Raw genomic sequence first — 21,041 nt, 5'->3', positions numbered from 1 at the left:
AGCCAACATACAGAAGATTATTTGTTTCTGTGAGAACTAGCATAGTGGAAACCAGATTTCCAAATCTCAATTAAGAATGTAAAACCACAGAGTGACCTGGAGCAAACCTCAGAGTAAGACATGGGACCCCCTCCCCCCAATGATGGCATCATCATTGGTCAGAAATAACTTTATGGCACACAACGATAACATTTCAGTCTCTATCTTCAATTTATAAAATTACGTAAACAATCTGTGGTCATTACTTTAATTTTTTTAATGTTCAACTATAAATTGAACATTGTTGATGCTACTTTTTCCAGTTTTTACATTTCTTTCCTCAGATGTTACTATTACAAGCTGTATAAAGTAATAAAATACAGTCCTGTTTGACCCCTATTGCCAACCAGAAACCATTCCATCTCTCTATACTATGCCTTGACAGTAGCCTCTTGCTCTGAGTACAGATAATGCAACAGGATAATCAATTCTTACAGAATACCATTCTGATATTCTTCAGATTCTATTTTGATACAATGGTTGATTTAGTGTTCTTTAGTTTCAATCTAATTTTTAATATTAACAGTGCCACAATCTGCTCCAATTCTTGTTTTTACACAGAGACTGTTGTTTCTCCATCTTCCATAGTTTATTTAATTTATATACTGGCCATTAGGTGATCATAGAATCATTCAGTTGGAAGACACTTCGTGGGCCAACCAGTCCAACCCCCTGCAAAGAAGGAAAATCGCATTCAAAGCACCCCCGACAGATGGCCATCTAGCCTGTTTAAAAGCCTCCAAAGAAGGAACCTCTGATGTTCAGTTGCTGGACAAATACCTCGAAAAATTCAATCAATTGTTCTCCTGATTTGCTTCATTTCTTGATTTTAAGACAAGTCTTTGATTCTTGCTGTTTTTTTTTTTGTTTTTTTTACTACTTCTGCATTTCAAATGTCCATTGATTAAGAAGATAACTTGTTTTGCTGTGTGGTCTGTTTCTTCCTGGACTATGGCACAATTTCTGCTTTTTCTTTTATAGTTGGAATATAAACTTAAATTATGGTTATTTCAGTAGATATTTCCTGACATCATATTGAATTGATTTGGTCAGACTTTGCATTATTTCCTTTGACTGCTTTTGCTACACCCCTATTTCTTAAGGTTTTCATTTTCTGAATAAAATATTAATTATCTGACACAAAATGTCCCATTCCTACTGCAAAATACTGACTTCAGACTTTCCTTTAACCTCTGAGCATATCAACATCCTTTCAATTTGAATCCAGTTGCATCATTAGCAGCAATGCTAATTGTTGCCCTCCCCTGTACACCACTCGTTTGTTGGATGCCTTCCACTCTGTGGCGGTCATTCTCTGGCACTATCTTGTTTTATTTTGAATTGTCTCACTATAGGGTTTTCATAATAAAAGGCATTCAGAAGTTTACAGTGTCCACTTTTGTGCAGTTCTAACATGTGTACTCTGGTGCCACTGCCGTTGCCAGTGAGACATCCTCTCAGTGTCATGCCAGTATAAATATCACTCATTCCACAAGCCTGTAGTCTTTCCATTACTATATATGGGACTTTGGGCTCATTTTAATTATTTTTTTCAACTAGCTATGTATGAGATTGTGTCAAGTTTGAGATTGATTGTAATGGTAGACATATGCCAACATTTATAATATATGATTCAAGAATAAATTTGCCAAGATAAAATAAAAGCCGAGCTATAAAATGCTATTTAATGCAGGAACCAGTCATTACACAGTATTTGTGCAATCCTTAATGTAAAAAATTAACATAACAGAGATATTAAGACAAAGTTCAAACTGAATTAGTTCTACTCTTTGGCCTTCTTGTCTCTGTCACACAGTTAATAAGAAACCACTGCTTCTTTCAAAACATTTTAAGATGATGGTAACAAAGTCCTATGGGAAAAAAGGTTTCCCTTGAAATTAAGTCCAGTCGTGTCTGACTCTGAGGGCTGGTGCTCATCTCCATTTCTAAGCCGAAGAGGCAGTTTTATCTGTCAACACCTCCAAGGTCATGTGGCCAGCATGACAGCATGGAGCACCATTACCTTCCCGCTGGAGCGGTACCTATTGATCTACCCACATTTGAATGTTTTCGAACTGCTAGGTTGTCAGAAGCTGGGGCTTACAGAGGAAGCTCATGCCGCTCCCTGGATTTGAACCTGCGACCTTTCAGTAAGCAAGTTCAGCAGCTCACTGCGCCACCGGGGGATCCTCCTATGGAAGGATTATTTCATTTAACTCAATGACCTAAAATCAGTAAATATGTTCACTTGAAATATTTTTTAATCATGTTTTTGAGTTTTGATCGCATTTCAGATTTCCTGAAAAACAGCAGAGATCTAACTATGCTAAATTTGACTAAATATCACTGTTGATTTTGTGCTGTTTTGTTCCTTACAACCAGACCTTGAAATGTATATTTTGAGCTACAGTGAGAATCAAAGCCATTAAAATATTTCAGCTGCCCTTGCTAGTCTCACCCTTACAGAATCGGATTAGAAAATTAAAATCAAATGCCTGCCACATCTGTCTCAAACACGATCTGGTAGTTACTGAAAACCTATAGCGATTCATTTTCACCAGATAAACAAGAATTGTCTTTTTTCTAGTGTTCATATTCACATGAGAAATGGTCACATTGGCTCTTTTACATGAAAAAGTCATCTTTAAATTCAGTGGCCACACTTGGATGGCAAACTATAGCAGATAAACACAATACACAGTATTGTGTTCACACACACTTATACCCTTTGCCTACTGTCACAAATGCTGGGAGATCTGAAGGTTTTATTTCCAATTTCACTCAACCACAATTTTATTATACAAACCACAATTAATGTTAACTATGCTTACATTAATTAAACCAGCTTTGTATCCCATAGTCTGAATGTGGTGGCTTCTTCCATATAGATTGATTTGCTGATTCAGACAAGACAGCGATTTCAACACTTCAGATGAAAACGCCTAAAATCTATCACATAAGAGTAGATAGGAAGGCTAACCTAATTTCCAAATCACACTATGATTCAGCATAAGGTTAAAATGTGTTTCTCCATGTGCTATTCTGTTGCAACATCCAATCCAGCAAGTCCATACAGAGAAGGCTGAGGAAAGCTGTGAGTGGTAGTCAAAATCTGGCAGGCCATTCCGATTTACATGCACTGCCAGGCGTTATTGATTTGACTTTGAGACTAAACCTACGCTAGCACACTTACAATACATCACAATATTAACTAAGTTGTTAAAGAGAAAGTCAGCATTCGGTTTTTTAAAAAATAGCTGTAACTAACGTGAATATTTCAAAGATAGATATTCATCTTCTATTTATATTAAAATGCTCTGTGCATAATGAGTACCTTAAAAACAAAAGAACCAATGAACGAAATCACACCAAATTTGGCAACAAAACGTCTCACAACACAAGGAGTGACCATCACTCAAAAAATTATGATGTTGTCATTTGGGAGTTATAGCTGCTGGGATTTATAGTTCACCAACAATCAAAGATCATTCTGAACTCTATCAACGATGGAATTGAACCAAACTTGGCACACAGAACTCCCATGACCAACAGAAAATACTGGAAGGGTTTGGTAGGCATTAACCTTGAGTTTGGGAGTTGCAGTTCACCTACATCCAGAGAGCACTGTGGACTCAAACAATGATAGATCTGGACCAAACTTGGCACAAGCACTCAATACGCCCAAATATGAACACAGATGTATTTTGGGGAAAATAGACCTTGACATTTTGGATTTGTTGTCACTGGGATTCACAGTTCACCTACAATCAAAGAGCATTCTGAACCCCACAAACGACAGAATTGGGGCAAACTTCCCACAGAGAACCCTCATGACCAACAGAAAATACTTAAGGCCATCCAATCAAACTCCCTTTATCAGGGCAAGAAAACGTAATCAAAGTTCTCCTGACAGAGCCATCCAGCCATAGATATACATGTATCAGGGTGGGCAAACCAGACACTCTCCACATCAACACTGACAAAGAAACAGCAAGAAATACTGTTTACCCACAAGCATAAAGAAATTACATATATTAGAAACCAACACTTTCTCATTACTTTATTTTCCAGATCAACAGACTGGGCCACAGCAACACGTGGCAGGGGACAGCTAGTCATCTACTAAGGATCTTACCCGTGATTAGTGAAAAATAAGTCACATTCATCCCAACATGCATTCTTCCAAGATTGTAATGGAAAGCATACCTTATTTTGGTCAAGTATAAAATACTAACCATTCGGCCGGGGGGGGGGGGGGATTCAGAAGTTTACCCTATGGGCAGCAAACAAGAAAATCCACTAATTCTAAGCATGTTTCTTTTTCTTATCAAATTCCAAGGAAGATGTTTTAATTCTAATCCACTGTCTGTGTTCTTGGTCACAGAATTACTGAACTGGAAGAAACCACAAGGGTCATCCAATCCAACATCCTGCAATGCAGTAGTACACAATCAAAGCACTCCGAACAGATGGCCATCCAGATTCTTTTTTAAAATCTCAAGAGAAAGCGGATCCATCACACTGAATCACTTTTCCTGCAATTTTTCTGTGTCCTAATCTCCAGAGCGGCAAAACAAGCTTACCCCCTCCTTAATATAACATCCTTTCAAATATTTACCATATATATCCATGGGAAAATCGACCTCGTGTGTAATTCAGATTTTGGGGCCAAAATTTTGTGATGAGCCATGAATAAGTCAAGGGTCATTCCACACCATCCATGCCACGTCAGGGGGGCAGCTGCTGGTGCCACCATTTTTCAGCCCAGGCATTGAAAAATGCCAGAAGCAACACCATGGCAGAGAAGATGGATGGTCATCTGTCAGTGGTACTTTGACTGTGCTTTTCCTGCATGGCAGGGGGTTGGATGAGATGACCCATGTGGTCTCTTCCAACTCTATTATTCTATTGCTCTAAGAGTAGAGTTACAATTCATAGTTAAGAACAGGAGTGAGGCAACAAGAAGTGAGAGAAATCTGCCCCTAGAAAGAGAAAAATCACTCTTGGAAGAGTTAGAATGGGGGAAAAGATGTCTCCACTGAAGCTTTATCACCAATCTTTTTTTTCTAAAACATTTTCAAATCCAATTATTACAGGGATGAGGTTAAATCTTCTAAACAAGGGCACAGACAGCAAAACAAGCATCACAGGGTGTTAACCCTTCCCTGTGCTATCCAAAGCTTATATATAAGGATGAATTTACAGCTTAAAATGTAACTGTTCTGACTTACAAACAAATTCAACTTAAGAACAAGTCTATAGAACCTATTTGCCTGTATAGGGTAAACATGGTTATAATGTCTCTTCTTAACCTTCTTTTCTGCAAGCTAAAATACCCATTTTCCAAAGTTGTTCCTCATAGGGTTTGGCTTCCAGACCCTTGAAAATTCTCTTGACATATTTCAGTTTGTCAGTTTCTTTTCTGAACTGTGATGCCCAAAAAGGGACACGGTATTCCAGGTGAGATGTGACCAAGGCAGAATATGACCAAAGCAGGACTATGATTTCCCTTGATCTAGAGTTTCTAGACACTATACTCCAGTAGAATTACTCTGAGTTTTTTAGCTGCTGCATCACACTATCAACTCATGCTGTACAGCCTGCTGTCTATTAAGATACTGAAATCGCTTTTACACATACCATTTCCATTAATATTGTTTCTTATTCAGAAATAAACATTTTTAAAAACAGAAACAATACCAAAAAAAGGTTTTTTATAATATAAAAAACTGAACTACAACAACTAACATAGACCTGCCCAACCTGCAATCCTCCAGATATTTGGGCCTCCGACTCCCAGAAGCCCTAGCCAGCTTGTCCAATGCCCAGGAATTCTGGGAGCTGAAGTTCAAAACGCCTAGAGCCCACAAGTTGTGCAGGTCTGAACTAACATAACTATATCTAACATAATCACCCTAACATAAAACAAACCTGCAGTAATAAACAAATTACCAATACACAACACCTAAGACTAATCTTCAAGCCTCAGATTCATCTTATTTTCCTAGTCTCTTAAGGTAACACTATTTATTGACACTTCTACATTTAACACCGCCTCTAAATCATATATCTAATAACTGAAGTTTGTCCCCATCTTTGCTGCAAAAAAGTGATAAATTCTGTAGATTCCATAACTGTTTTCAAGACAAGTGTCACTCACTCGATATTTCTGTTTCTCATTTCTTCTGCGTAAGTGTAGTACCTGTTGAAATTCGTTTTGTGAGCTTTGGCCAAGCACTCTAAACTGCTAGTCATTTTGGATTCTTATCCTGTCCTCTGGGGTATTAGTGATCCCTTCATGTAACAAACGTCCTCCATTCCATCTTCGAAATTGCAGATTAATCACTGTAGCACCCCATGGGTCACTTCTTCTCTTCAGGATGAACCAACTGGTAGGCACCCTTTGAGTTCAGCCAAATGACCAATTCCCAATCTACCTTACAGTAGCACTGTCTATCCCAGCTTCTAAAACTGTGGGTTGTGACCCCAAATGGGATTGTGTTAATTAAATGTTGGCATCATAAAATATTTAGCAACAGTAAGTGGTTTCTGAATACCACCAATGGCTGTTTCAGATATTTACTTGATTCTGTTAGCAAATTTGCATCATCTGTCTTTCATAAAAAGGGAAATCAGCCAGCCTTTTAAGTTTTATAAATGCTGGGGTTTTTTGATGGTTTTCTTTTCAGTTTCAGAAACTTCTCTTTGTATCTTGAGTCTAAAAAATGAAGATGGATTCATAAAGCACACTCAATTGAAATCAAAAACATTTGTCATCTGCCAACAAAAGTTCAAAAAGAATCTGCCTACAACCTTTACATGATGAAGGGGAGGGCTAATACCACCTGTTTGCGGGGGAAGGAAAGGATATGGATTGTGTGTACGCATTTGAACAGAGGGGGCATGGTTGCTATGTTCAAATATTTGAAATCAAAGTCACGTTGATGAGAGGGCAAGCTTGTTTTCTGATGCTCTAGAAACCAAGACATGGAGCAATGGATGCAGGAAAATATTGGAAAGAACCTCCTGATGGTAAGAGGTGTTTGGCAGTGGAATATGCTTCCTTAGAGTGTGGTGGAGTCTCCTTCTTTGGAGATTTTTAATCTGAGGCTGGATGGCCATCAGTCAGGAGTGCTTTAATTGTATTTCCTGACTGGCAGGTTGGACTCAATGGTCCTTGGGGTTTCTTCCAACTGTGTGATTCTGTGATGACTATCATGAAAACAAGAGGAAAGTGGATGTGGGTACATTTCAAGCACATAGACCACTCTGCAACCAGGGACCTTTTAAGTAGGAGACTTTCCTGTTTCCACATCTTTTCCTAGTGGTAGGAAAATAATTTAAGTTGAAACCTGTATTATTGATTGGAACAGAGATTCCCAGTGCTGCAGTATAATCCTGAGTTCCTGGCAAAAGCTGCTCAAGACTAGAGACAGCCTTTCTGCTGAAATGCACATACAAGGTAATCAAAGCATGTATTTTGTTACAAAGGGTATTGTGTCTAAATGACACCAAGGAATGTGGCTTTACTGAAGAGATGAGTTCAGGCTGCTCTCAGGCGACAGTCTAATGTGCACCTCCAGAACAGTTCCACTCTTGCTTGAAAGGATGCAGTTGAATCAAGATCTGCTGGTGCACCCATCGTGATGCAGTTGAACAGAATGCCACAAGAGTAGACTACATTTTCAGAAAGCCAGTTCATACCAAAGAGCTCCTCCTCATTATCTAGGATAAGAAAGGAACCATATATTTCCCAGGAAAATCTGGATAACCAACAATATGTGAACTAGTCGTGTAAGAGAACAGGAAAACAAAACAGCCTTACAAAGCTAGGAACAACAACAAACCCTACTTCCATGCCCAAAGTCCCTGAATAATGGGATTACAATGAGTAGATCTCAAGAAGTAGCTCAAGTCTGAAGATCAATTCCTGCTCAAACAAAAACATAACAGTAACAAGCAGATATGTAGGTGGAAATAAGACAAAACAGAAATTTGTTTGCTTTACATAGGCAATGGGAAATGTGTGGCCTACCAGATACTGTCAGACTGCAATTCCCATCAGTCTAGTTCACAACATTAATCATGCAGAATCGTAGAAGATGAAAATCAACAACATCTATGTTATCCACAGCCCTTGTGGAGATGCCTGAGGTATCATGTATCCAATCCACACAGGACAAGAAGGCTACAGAGAGAAACTATTAATCTTTATTCTGTTATCTGCCTATGTTCTTCTGAGGCCTCTAAATTGAAAGAAAATGTTATTAATAATCCTAAAGGACAAGTTATTGGAATGCTTTTGATAAATGCAGTCAAAATATGCCACCTATCCCCCTGCAGACACGTAACTACATGTTGCCCCATCAAGCTTTATGTTCAGATCCAGGCTTTTGGCCAACCACATGCCCTTGTCCGAACCTGCCTGGGCTCTGAGATTTTTAGGGGAAGCCCTTTTCTCAGTCCCACCTCCATCTCAAACTCAGTTGGTGGGAACAAGAAAATGGGCCTTCTCCGTGGCTGCCCCACAATTTTAGAACTCGCTTCTTCCCATGGAAGCCAGAATGGCCCCCTCCCTGCTGTCCTTGAGGTGGCAAGCTAAAACCTTTTTATTCAAGAAGGCTTTTAAAGAAGGTTTTTAAGATCAGGGGCTGCTGTGATTTTATTATTTATTTATCCCCCCCCCCCCACTTTTCTCCCAATCGAGACTCAAAGCAGCAAACAACATGTAATGAAAAACATTACAAAGCATAACAATAAGCATAACAATCACACCACAAACATATCTAATAAGAAATTATAAAATTGGTGATGATATAATAAATGGATAACATGACACAGTTTCAACATTCAATAAAGTTAAAAATGCTTTTAATGATGCTTAATACTTGTATATTTCTGTATTTTAAGTTGTACTGCAAGGCTTTTAGTTGTGAGCTGCTTAGAGTCTCCGTATGGAAAGAAAAAGCAGGACATAAATAAAATAATAATATGTATCTAACCAGAACCAAAAAACAAGCATCCACATATTAGCATGCCCCACAGAGCAAAGTTTGATTCTGAACTTTAGGGAACCATCTAAACCAGGGGAGGCCCTCCTTTCACCCCTCGATTGGGAGAAAGGTGGTGGTGGGGGGGGGATAAATAAACAATAAAATCACAGCATGACTTGTGGAAACGAGGGCAAGGGCCTTCTCCCCTGTGGCCCCCTGGCTGTGGAATTCGCTACCTGGTGAGATTAGCAAGCCACCACCCTAGCAGCTTTTAAGAAAGATCTAAAAACGTGGCTTTTCCGATGTGCTTTCATTCCTGGTGTTTCACTTATATTTCATTCCTGGTGTTTCACTTATAGTGTCGTCCTTATTTTGCTCTTTCCCCCACCTTACTGAAGGCCTAACTCCACTGTTCTGTCCCATACGAGCTTTTCCTTCATAAATATACCTCTTCACTGCTATCCCATCCAGAGTTTTATCATTTTATGTCAAGCAAAGCAATCTTCAGGAGGAACCTGAAAACCTGTGCCAATGTGCCTTCAGTGATTGAATGTAAGAACTCCCTGACCAGACTTTGCACTAAATGTCCTTAGAAGCACTTTATTTATGGTTCGTGCAATTGAATCCTCCCTCATTCTCGGATCCTCATCTTGATGATTTATATTGTCCGATCTCCCAGTTTTTAATTTTTTTTGCCTGAATGTGGCCCTGCCCAGTGAAATTCTCTGTTTTTAAATGCATGTTTTATATTGTCTGTGTCGTTTATTATAGTTCATTGCATTTTATATATTAATATTCTGTATTATGTTTTTGTATTCCAATGTATGTACTGCACTGATGGCCTTGGCCTCATGTAAGCCGCACCGAGTCCCCCTGGGGGAGATGGAGTGGGGTATAAAGCTTATTATTATTATTATTATTATTTGGCCCGCCCACTATGTTTGATTTTTCGTTATGTTATTTTACATTGCTTATTTACTTGAATATTTTGTATTCCATTATGATGTTATTTCTTGTTGATCGGTATTTTATTTTGCTGTAATGTATCATCAGGCTTGGTCTCATGTAAACCGCTCCGAATCCCCTTTGGGGGAGATGGTGGCGGGGTAAAAATAAAGTTTATTATTATAATATTATTATTAGGCAAACTTCAGCCCTCCAAGTGTTTTGTACTTTAGGAATTGTGGGAGTTGTAGTCCAAAGCACTTGGAGGGCCGAAGTTTGCTCATGCCTGGCTTAAGAACTGGGAAGCATCTCCTGTGGGTAGGAGCTGTCTGACAGTGGAAGATGCTGCCTGGGAGGAGGATACAGTCTGCTTCTCTGGAGGTTTTTAAGCAGAAGCTGGGTAGCTATCTGCCGGGAGGGTTTTGATTGTGTGCCCCTTATGGCAGAGGGGGCTCCTTGGGATCCCTCCCGGCCCTGGGATTCTATCTGTTCTATACTCGCGGCCTTTCCTCTGAAAGCTCCCCTCACGGCGGAGTGCGGCCCAGAAGCAGCGCTGCCCTTTGGCCGGCTGAGCGCGGAAACCAGCTCCAAAGGCCCGCTCTTCCCGGCCGCGGGACCTGGCAAGAGGCCCCCAAGAGGCGCCCTCGTATGGGGCCGGGGAAGGCAAGGCCAGGAGCGGGGCTGAGGGGCGCCTCCTGGTCGCCATGAACCAGGACACCTGGGCGGCGAGAAAGAAGGCCGCCCTCGCCTGCTCGCCCAACCCAGGCAGGCCCGGCTCCTCAGTGACCTCCTTCCGCCAAGGAGAGGCCTACCGGGACCGCGACGACGGCCAAACCAGACCCCGCACTCACCCCAGGCCGGCTCCCTTCCCTGGTGTCGAGAGGCCTCCTGTGCCGACTTCCGGTTCCGAGACCCGCAGCGCCAGCCTCCCGCGCCGGAAGTGGGTCCTCCCTCCCACTCTCGCCTTCCTTCCTGCTCGGCTGGCTCTTCCTCGGGCTGCCACGTCCTCAGTTCACGCGCCCAGCTGTCGCGAGGCTCAGCGGGAGCAAGACCCGGATGTTGCGCAAGCGCAGTTGGCCCTCAGGTGACTGCTTGCAGTTCGTTTGTAGCCATAGCCAGAACTCTTGGGAATGTCTGCCTTACTTCACCAATCCCAAGAATTCGTCAGCGACTAGGCTGGCTGTGCTAGGTGGGGGATTCTCGGAGTGTTGGCTCAAGTTTCTTCTGAGGCCTCAAGTTTCTTCTGAGGCACGACTGGCCTCATCACACTTGAGCATTCATCCACTTGAATCCACTTTAAATGCTCCTGCAGAATTATGGAAAACATTAGGAGAGAATGCTTCTGGAACATAGCCAGACAGCCTAATAAACTTACAACAACCCAAGCTCTAAACTACAAGTCCCAGAATTCTGCAGAAGATAGTCACATCATTTAAAGTGGATTGAAGTGGATAAATCTTTTTTTTTTTGTCGTGTCAGGAGCGACTTGAGAAACTGCAAGTCGCTTCTGGTGTGAGAGAATTGGCCGTCTGCAAGGATGTTGCCCAGGGGATGCCCAAATGTTTTGATGTTTTTATCATCCTTGTGGGAGGCTTCTCTCATGTCCCCATATGAGGAGCTGGAGCTGATAGAGGGAGCTCATCCGCCTCTCCCCGGATTTGAACCTGCGACCTGTCGGTCTTCAGTCCTGCCGGCACAGGAGTTTAACCCACTGCGCCACTGGGGGCTCCAGTGGATAAATGCTCAAGTGTGATGAGGCAGTAGGCCCAACCTGACCTGGGAAGCTAGGCAGAGCCAGCCATGGCTCATATTTGGGTGGGAGACTCCCAGGGAATACTAGGTGTTGTTTTCCAGGGGGCATGCCTGAGTCGCCTTCTACACTGCTGTACAATCCATATTATCAAAGCAGATAATCCACGTTATCTGCTTTGAGCTGGATTATACAGGGCAGGCAGCATAACTTCCTTTTTTCAAAACTTAATAAAACCCATTGTATGAATCAGAAATTTTATTTTTCATAATGTAGGCGCCTACCTAAAATTTTGTTTTACGTAGTTTTGAAGATCAAATTAGGTAGGCGACGCCCTCCATTCTCCATACACTGAGTAAACCGATTTCTGGCGTTTGTCATGACTCTTGCCAGCATAACAGGCATTATGTTGGAAATTTCTTCCTGGATGTTGGTCTTCAAATCTTGTAGGGTTCTTGGACGGTTCACATAAACACGGGATTTCAAAAAACCCCATAGAAAAAAAATCACAAGGGGCCAAATCTGGAGAGCGGGCCGGCCACTCCAAATCCACTCGAAAAGTAGGCTTCAACAGCAAAAGCACGCTCCTCACTGTTCCAACGCATGATGGCGACTGAACTGTGTCAGGACAAAACTTTATACTCCCGCCTCTCAAACAAGACCACTAGCGCTCTGCTACGTCTTCAACCGACTGAATGGTGCGCATTTTAAAATAAATTATGCTGCCTCACCCTGTATGAGTCAACACTGCCACATAATCATGTTCAAAGCAGATAATCTGAATTTTATATGGCAATGTAGAAGGGGCCTTAGGGCCATGTAACCCAGAATATCAAGGCAGGTAGTAATAATAATAATTATTTTATTTCTTACCTGCCATATAACCCAGAAAACTCACAACAACCCAAGCCTTAAATAATAATCATCATCAACTTTATACACCGCCACCATCTCCCCAAAGGGGACTCGGGGCGGCTAATATGAGGAGAAGCCCAAAGGTACAATACAGCAAAATAAAATACTAAATGCAGACAACAAAAATTACATCAGAATAAAATAGGAAATAAAAGAAAGCAAATTGACATAATATAAAATTGAACATGATGGGCAGGCCAAATGGACGAGGTAAAATGATAAAACCCTGGATGAGGTAGGAATAGAGAAAGTGTAATTGAGAGGAGCCCAAAAAAGATGAACAGTGGATGAAACTACAAGCCCCAGAATTCTGCAGAAAACAGTCACATCATTTAAAGTGGATTGAAGTGGATAAATGCTCAAGTGTGATGAGGCAGTAGGCCCTGCCTGACCTGGGAAGCTATGCAGGGCCAGCCATGGCTCATACTTGGGTGGGAGATACCCAGGGCCCCTTTTACACTACCGTATAATCCAGATTATCAAAACAGATAATCCACATGATCTCCTTTAAACTGGATTACATGAGTCTACGCTGCTGTATAGTCCTGTTTAAAGCAGATAATCTGGATTTTATATGGCAGTTTAGAAAGGCCCTTCCATATAGCTATATAACCCAGAATATCAAGACATAGTAATAATAATAATAATTTTATTTTTTACCTGTCTCTCCTCATGGCTCAAGGCCGGTTACAGAATAATTAAAACACATAAGCACAGCAAAACACCATAAATATACATATTAAAACATACCTCTATAAACGTTACACACCAAAATGTATTTTTATAAAATATATACTCAAATACACAAGACAGATTAAACAAAATACATACATTTAAAATTCGTATTTAAAGACTGAGTAGGCCTGCCAGAAGAGATTGATCTTTACATGGTTTTAAAATTCTGACAGCTCCTTTAGCGGTCGGAGTTCTTCCGGCAGGTCGTTCCACAGTCATGGGGCAGCTGATGAAAAGGTCTTCTAGGGGGTGGTTGCCAGTCAGGTTCTGGCTGGTTAGAGTAGACATCTCCCAGAAGATCCAAGTGTGTGGAATGGATTGTATGGGAGAAGTCAATCCTTTAGGTGCCCTGGACCCAAACCATGTAGGGCCAAAGGTCAAAACCAACACCTTATACTTTGCCCAGAAACTCACTGGCAGCCAGCGAAGTATAGGTGTAATATGCTACCCCCTGGATGTTCCTGTAACCAATCTGGCTGCTGTATTCGGAATCAGCTGGTGTTTCTGAACTTGGTAGAAGTCCAACCTTGAGGTTACCAGTGCATGCACTACTATCTTCAGCCCCTCCAAATCTAGGAAGGGGCATAACTAGTGTATCAGCTGAAGCTGATAGTAAGAACTCCTGACCATCGCATCTACCTGTGCTGACATTTGGAGGGACGGATCCAGGAGCACTCCCAGCTGCATAACATACATTTCCAAAATTTTGGTCATTTCTTGGTAAGCTTGCGCGAACACACTGCCGTTGGCACGCAAACATGTGCTGTATCTACACTGCAATATAATCCAGTTTCTGAATCCACAATATCTGCTTTGAACTGGAATATCTGAGTCTACACTGCCAGATTTTAAATAGCTGTGTGGAAGGGTTCCTTATCTAAGAAAATCCCGAGCTTCGCCATAAAACGATAATTTTGAAGGCACACACACAGCAGGGTATTGTGTCATGAGACTCACCACTCAACACAGAATTTTCCCAAACTGGCCCCATCTATACTGCCATATAATTCAGTTTCTGAATCCGGATTATTTGATTTGAACTGGATTATGTGGCGGTGTACAGTCGCAATGCATGTAACTAATCCCAAAACAGGCATTGAAAATGGTATATTCTCTGTAGATACCACCAGCTTCTTTGCAAGACTAGGAAAACAAAATCACTTGCACAACTACTTGTTCCTTCCTTCCAATATTAGCTTTTCTATTAATTGAGGCATTATTTCTATATTATCATGTGTTTTGGAAGCTTGCATAGTGGGCACAATCAAAATGATTAATTCATTCATTTTCTGAAGCATCCTTACATATGCAATATTATTACAGTACTGCAAAAATAATACATTAATAATATATATTAAAAGATATAAATCCTAATGACAGCCTCCCCAGAATCAATAAAATGATACAATTTAGTTATAAATCGGAGCCCCTGGTGGCGCAGTGGGTTAAAGCACTGAGCTGCTGAGCTTGTTGATCTAAAGGTCGCAGGTTCGATTCCGGGGAGCGGCGTGAGCTTCCGCTGTCAGCCCTAGCTTCTGCCAACCTAGCAGTTTGAAAACATGCAAATGTGAGTAGATCAATAGGTAACAGCGCTCCATACAGTCATGCCGGCCACATGACCTTGGAGGTGTCTACGGAGAACGCTGGCTCTTCGGCTTAGAAATGGAGATGAGCACCACACCCCAGAGTCAGACATGACTGGACTTAATGTCAGGGGACTACCTTTACCTTTACCTAGTTATAAATCATAGTTTATTTTTGTCTTCTGTCTATCATTCTGACGGTTTTACATGAGTTAGCTAAACACCAGACTTACATAATCATTATTTGCAAATTGGAAATGTAAGATATGTTGGCTGCAAAACTAGTTTGGCAGTTCTTGACTGGTTAGAGACCAGTTTGAGGCATGTGAACTTGGGCAGATAGTAGCCCATCCAGCTCTTGGAAATACTATAGAGAGCAAGAATGTTAAAAATCTAGATTGTAAAAAACATTATTCCTGAAAAGCAGCTGGGAATATTAAACAACCCCTACAGATTTAGTTCCTGTAACCCTCCTTGCATTTTCCATTTTACTTTGTTCAGAAAACTTAAGCTCTTTTACTGACTTGCACATGGTGCTGAGAATATCCAAGAGCCCTTGGCTCTGTGCCTCATTCCTACCATGCTACTATATTTGGGGTCTGTGAGAAAAGGACAAGTTAAAACTGTTGTGCATATTTTCTACCAACAGAGGAAGCCATTATACTATCATCTGCATTTTCTCGAATCAGCAAATATAAGAGGAAGCATATTTAATGCTAAGCTTCCAAGAACTGCTTTTAACAAGTGTTTTATTTGGTGAGGTTGCACTCTGGCTTTACTACCATATACACCAACTTTTATTTACAGGGTGGTTGCAATGAATACAGTACTAATCCTGGTGAGGGATTCCACAGCCTGAGGAATGTATTTTATATCTGCAGCTGTCATTCTGCAAAGAGTCCACAAGTGCTGAATGGAAGATCAATTAATCTCTGTATTTTAATAATAACAATGATAAAAATACCAATACTAACAAAATGTAAATTTAAAATTCATAGATTTAAATTGGCTTGGTAGGTCTGCTGGAAAATATAGGTCTTTAATTGTGTCTTCAATTCTGACAGTTCGCTTAGCTGCCGGAGCTCTTTTGGCAGATCAATCCACAGTCTCAAGGCATCTGATGAAAAGGCCCTCTGGGTGACTGTTGCGGATGGAGTAAACATTCCCCAGAGGACCTAAGTGAAAAGGGCGGATTATAGACGGGAGGAGGTGATCCTGTAGGTAGCCAAACCATGTAGGACTTTACCTGGAAACTAAACGGCAACCAGTGGAATGATTTTAGCTACAGTGTAATATTCTCACTCCTAGACGTATCTATAACCAATCTGGCTTTATGTGAGATTATAAGGATTACACACATTTCAAAACTAATGGGAGGATTTGGTTTAAAAGATAGAAATTGCTGTCAGATGGAAAACTGTCATCAGAATCGGGGAGGGGTGAGGATAATTGTCTCTCCCACCCCAACTGTGTGCCATGGGGCTGGTAGCGAATTACTTCACTAGTGGAACATCTGGTTTGACTGAAGCGTGTGTATATATATATATATATATGTATGTGTGTGTGTATATGTGTGTGTATGCTATCTATCTATCTATCTATCTATCATCATCATCATCATATATAGAGAGATATATATGCTATATCCCAAGGTAATAAACCATTGTGCCCATGGCTGTTGCTCCTATTAGCCAGAATCCTGTTATGGCAATATACTAGCATAAATATACAAGTGTTGGAGGCATTGCTGGAGTACATCTGCTTTGGATGAAGTATGGTACTAGAGAGGTTGGCTGCTCAGAGCTGGCAAATTTAATCTGCTCTCTTTTACCATCACCACTTAACCCTAGATAAATTGTAGCCACTAGCAGGGCATACTAAAGGGATTCTGGTACATTTTCTAAGTTTTGTCAATGATTTACTGTAACATGTTCTACTTTGAAGAGTGTTCAGAAATTTTAGCTGGTCCAGAGTTCTGCAGCCAGATTGTTAACTGGCACAAAACCTCCTTGTTGCAATAGCTCCACTGGCTACTCGTGTGATTCTGTGCACAATTCAAAGTGCTGGCTTTGATCTGTAAAGCCATGTATAGCCAGAAAGAAAATGCCTGGACCTGAATGTACTTCTTAAACATCCAGGTACATCATTCACCCTTTTTCTCTTGCTGACTCACAAGCAACTTGTTCAGTTGAGCCATCTGCAAATGGTTACTCACTCTTACTCATGATCTTCCTTTACTATTGAGGCAGTGCAAGAGCCAGTCCTCTTGATTGGCATGCCTGGGCATTGGCAATCTCAGCTTGTTGTACTCTATTTCACCTCAGCAGATAAACAGTACTTAGCTTCATAAGGCTAGAGTTTTCCCTGCAGTTATTGTGCTTTCATCTATCATCATCATCATCATCATCATCATCATCATCATCATCATAAACATTCTATACACATCTTTAAAACATATTTCCATCAAAATACATATTAAAATAAACAGAAGATTAAAATTCATTATTAAAACTGACTGTGTAGGCTTGCTGGAAGAGATAACTCTTCTGATGTGTTTAAATTCAGACAGCTTATTTAGCTGTCAGAACTCTCCCATCAGGTCATTCCACAGTCTTGGGGCAGCTGATGAAAAGGTCCTCTGGGTGATGGTCACCAGTTGAGTTCTGTCTGGTTGAAGTAAGCCAAGTGGACCTAAGTGTCCTAAAGAGTGAATTGTGCAGAAGTCCTATAGGTAACCTGGACCCAAAACCTGTAGGGCTTTCAAAACCAACACCTATGACAGGATGATGAAACTGAAGTCCAAAAGAAGGCAAATACACCTGGTGGTTGTCCAATCCGAATGGTTATGAAACTATGGTAATATCACTTGCAGTATTACTTAAAAGTTCTAAAATTTTGCTTCTTAAACAAAGGGTCCTGTAAGAGGGAATGGGAGTTGTGAAAAATTGGCAATGGAAAAAGGTTTCGGAACACTACCTAGACATTTGCATGAATCTGTTAGTAACTGTGTGGAGTGTTTACAATGGACTCTAAAGCAAATGCTTCCACTGTACTTCATACAAAGGAAAATCAACCTGGTTAGCCAGCCTTGCAAATGCTGAATTATTATCAATCGATATTTGATTTGTGTACTTATTATATATACCATTATACTCCGAGTCACACAAAAAATTATCCGACAGAAAGGTCACAAATGGAAAAAGTTTAAGAAGCCTTGTTCTAGAAGACCCCAGTGTATTGGTCTAATGAGAGAAAGAGAGATTAATACAGAATTCTACTGTCTCTATTCTTCCTACTTACTGTTGACATCTGGCTCAATAATTGTGCAAGTATCAATTTGGTGTTGTATTTTGCTTCTTCCCTATTAATTATATATTGTTTTATTATTTATTTATTTATTTATTTATTTATGGCATTTATATGTCGTCTTTCTCACCCCGAAGGGGACTCAGAGCGGCTTACAAAATATACATAAATAGAATATATTATATTATTACCATAGTACAATATCAGTATTAAATATTATATTGTAATATTAAAAGAGGTAAAGGTTGTCCCTTGACATTAAGTCCAGTCATGTCCAACTCTGGGGTGTGGCGCCAATCCCAACCTCCAAGCCGAAGAGCCAGCACCGTCCACAGACACCTCCAAGGTCATGTGGCCAGCATGACTGCATTATTATTAGTAGTAGTAGTAATATTACTTTGAGTTGCCCAAGGGCTGAGAAAAGCGCTATATAAATATAGTAAATAGTAAATAAATAAATGTAATACAAACATATAATAATATCATATTATTATTATTATTAGTAGTAGTAGTATTTGTATTATATTGCATTACATTATAATAATGGGAGCTGCTGAGCTTGATGACCGAAAGGTTACAGGTTCGAATCCGGGGAGTGGGGTGAGCTCCTGCTGTCAGCCCCAGCACTAGTATATATGCCTGCCATTGCTCAGGTGTCAGAGGGGTGGCTGTCCCATGTTTTCGTCCTTTCTTCCCCCCCCCCCCACACCTTCATTCTCTTCTTTTCTCTTTTCCCCTTTTCTTTCTCTTCCTTTCTTCCTTCCTTTTTCTTTGTTCCTCCTCCTTCCCTCTCTTTTCTTTTTTTTCATGTTTTTTCTTTCTGTTTTATGTAATTATGTTGCTGTTTATTGTTCGTGTTTTTGGTTTGTGTTTTCGGTTTTACTCTATTGTAATTTGTTGTTTGGGCTTGGCCTCATGTAAGCCGTTCCGAATCCCCATTGGGGAGATGGTGGCAGGGCATAAATAAAGATGATGAAGATGATGATGATGATTATTTTCTTTTGTTTGTTCTTTCATTCATTCATTAATTCATTCCATCATTCCCTTCCTCTTTCTGCCTTCTCCAACTCTGAGATGGTCTAGCTCACAATGCCGTCTATGGCTCCTCCCTCCCTCCCTCCCTCCCTCCCTTCTGCAGATGTCACCATTCTTTGCCAATGACATCACAGAGGGCCACTTCACCTAGCAACAGCCAATCCAGTGACACCACAGCAGGCCATTTCACCTAGCAACAGCCAATCTTTTACCGAGCAACAGCCAATCCAGTAACATCACAGAGGGCCACTTCACCTAGCAACAGCCAATCCAGTGACATCACTGCAGGCCACTTCACCTAGCAACAGCCAATCTTTTACCGAGCAACAGCCAATCCAGTAACATCACAGCAGGCCACTTCACCTAGCAACAGCCAATCTTTTACCAAGCAACAGCCAATCCAGTAACTTCACAGAGGGCCACTTCACCTAGCCTTTGTGGTACAACCGGACAGGCATACTTTGATTTTGTATATATATAGATAGACACTATATCTGCTCTATCCTCAACATTATTATTGATTATGGTGGCATTTAATACAGATAATGATACATTTGGATTATGTTAGTCCTGCCCATAAACCACAATTATGTGAGCCATTTTAAAAAATCATTGGAGGACAGTCCAATAGGAGACCGTGCTGCAAAAGTCTTATTGAACAAATGACAGTCAGCTCCATTTAATTTCAATAGGACTTGTTCAGGAGAGCCTCCCGCTAAAATAGTCCCACTGCTTTACCTGAAAGAAATGCAGTTTGGTCAAAATCTGGAGGTTCAATACGAAATGGCGAACAATAGAAAAGAAAGCCCGTAGGAATTCCAAGTTTTATTGCAATGCTTAAATCAAATCCTGCCCAGCTGGAGAAGTGTGAGACAATGCGCTGGAAAGAGACAGGAGGCAAACTATTTTCGGCCATGCTTTAGTGAGACATTCAGGGCCTAATGCAGGCGAAGAGGGGGGTGTGGAGCACAGTGGGTGAGATTGACAAGATGCCTGTGCAAAATGACAGGGGCCTCTTACTAAAAGTGGAATCAGAAGGGCTGGTGGGAGTTTGCCCAGCAGCTGGAGGTCTAGAAACACATGGAGCACCGCTGAAGCTGGACTGAGTTCCCCTGCGCCTGAGCTCAAGTCTGGGGAGGAAGGGGCTTTGGGGAAGACTGAAGAAGGCAGGTGCTGCTTGCAGCAATGGAAGCAGAAAGCACCATCCCTTAAGAGTGGGAGCTTGAACATTTCTCACGCAAAAGAAAGAAAGAAAACCTGCTCAAGTCATGGGAGCTGAAGAAGAAGAAGTGGTTGTCACTCTTTCTGGAGGGGCTCCTTGGGGATTTCGGCTGCAGGGGGGCTCGGAGCAGAAGAAGCCCCTTCAAGTATCAAAGGTAGGAAAAGCACATGTTCTCTTTCTCTCTGTGAAAACAGAGGTTGGGATGGGTGCACTAGTGCGCGCCAGGAGAACTGTTTTCAAGACATACACATCTGCAAACTACAAAACATTTGCATGTAACATAAGGGGTAGTATTTCCCAAATGAGACATGTTGATGATGTTGATGATATAGATTTCTATCTCATTTTTCCAGTTTGAGACGTAATACAGTTAAGAATCCACAAAATCCACATTCTGAACTGTGATAAAGTGTTAAAAAATTAAAACTAAAATTAAAAATTAAAGCATTTATAATTCAAATGCTTTAATTTGGGGATACAGAAATAGTGGCAAAATTCAATGCCTTACAAAAGTACAC

At 40.9% G+C, this 21,041-nt stretch overlaps 2 protein-coding genes across 4 annotated transcripts in view; one reads left to right on the top strand and one right to left on the bottom strand.

Moving 5' to 3' along the window:
- Positions 1 to 10,935, bottom strand: part of SEC24C (SEC24 homolog C, COPII coat complex component) — a 61,546-nt gene extending 50,611 nt beyond the window's left edge. For 2 of the 3 annotated variants that reach the window (XM_060769179.2, XM_060769181.2), the window contains exon 1: positions 10,829 to 10,934. The gene's annotated coding sequence lies outside the window, so the exon portion shown is untranslated. Of the gene's footprint in view, positions 1 to 10,828 lie in introns of all 3 variants that reach the window. The other variant, XM_060769178.2, reaches the window with a different exon arrangement.
- A 9,366-nt stretch (positions 10,936 to 20,301) lies between these two features.
- The window catches only part of SYNPO2L (synaptopodin 2 like), a 45,512-nt gene continuing 44,772 nt past the window's right edge, over positions 20,302 to 21,041 (top strand). Inside the window, exon 1 of the mRNA XM_060769182.2 lies at positions 20,302 to 20,677. Coding sequence (XP_060625165.2) covers positions 20,570 to 20,677 — 108 coding nt within the window. The 5' untranslated portion in view covers positions 20,302 to 20,569. The remainder of the gene's footprint in view (positions 20,678 to 21,041) is intronic.

Source organism: Anolis sagrei, chromosome 3, assembly GCF_037176765.1.
Source record: "Anolis sagrei isolate rAnoSag1 chromosome 3, rAnoSag1.mat, whole genome shotgun sequence".
In the NCBI taxonomy this organism is placed as follows: Eukaryota; Metazoa; Chordata; class Lepidosauria; order Squamata; family Dactyloidae; genus Anolis; species Anolis sagrei.
This window is presented reverse-complemented; position numbering and strand designations above follow the sequence as displayed.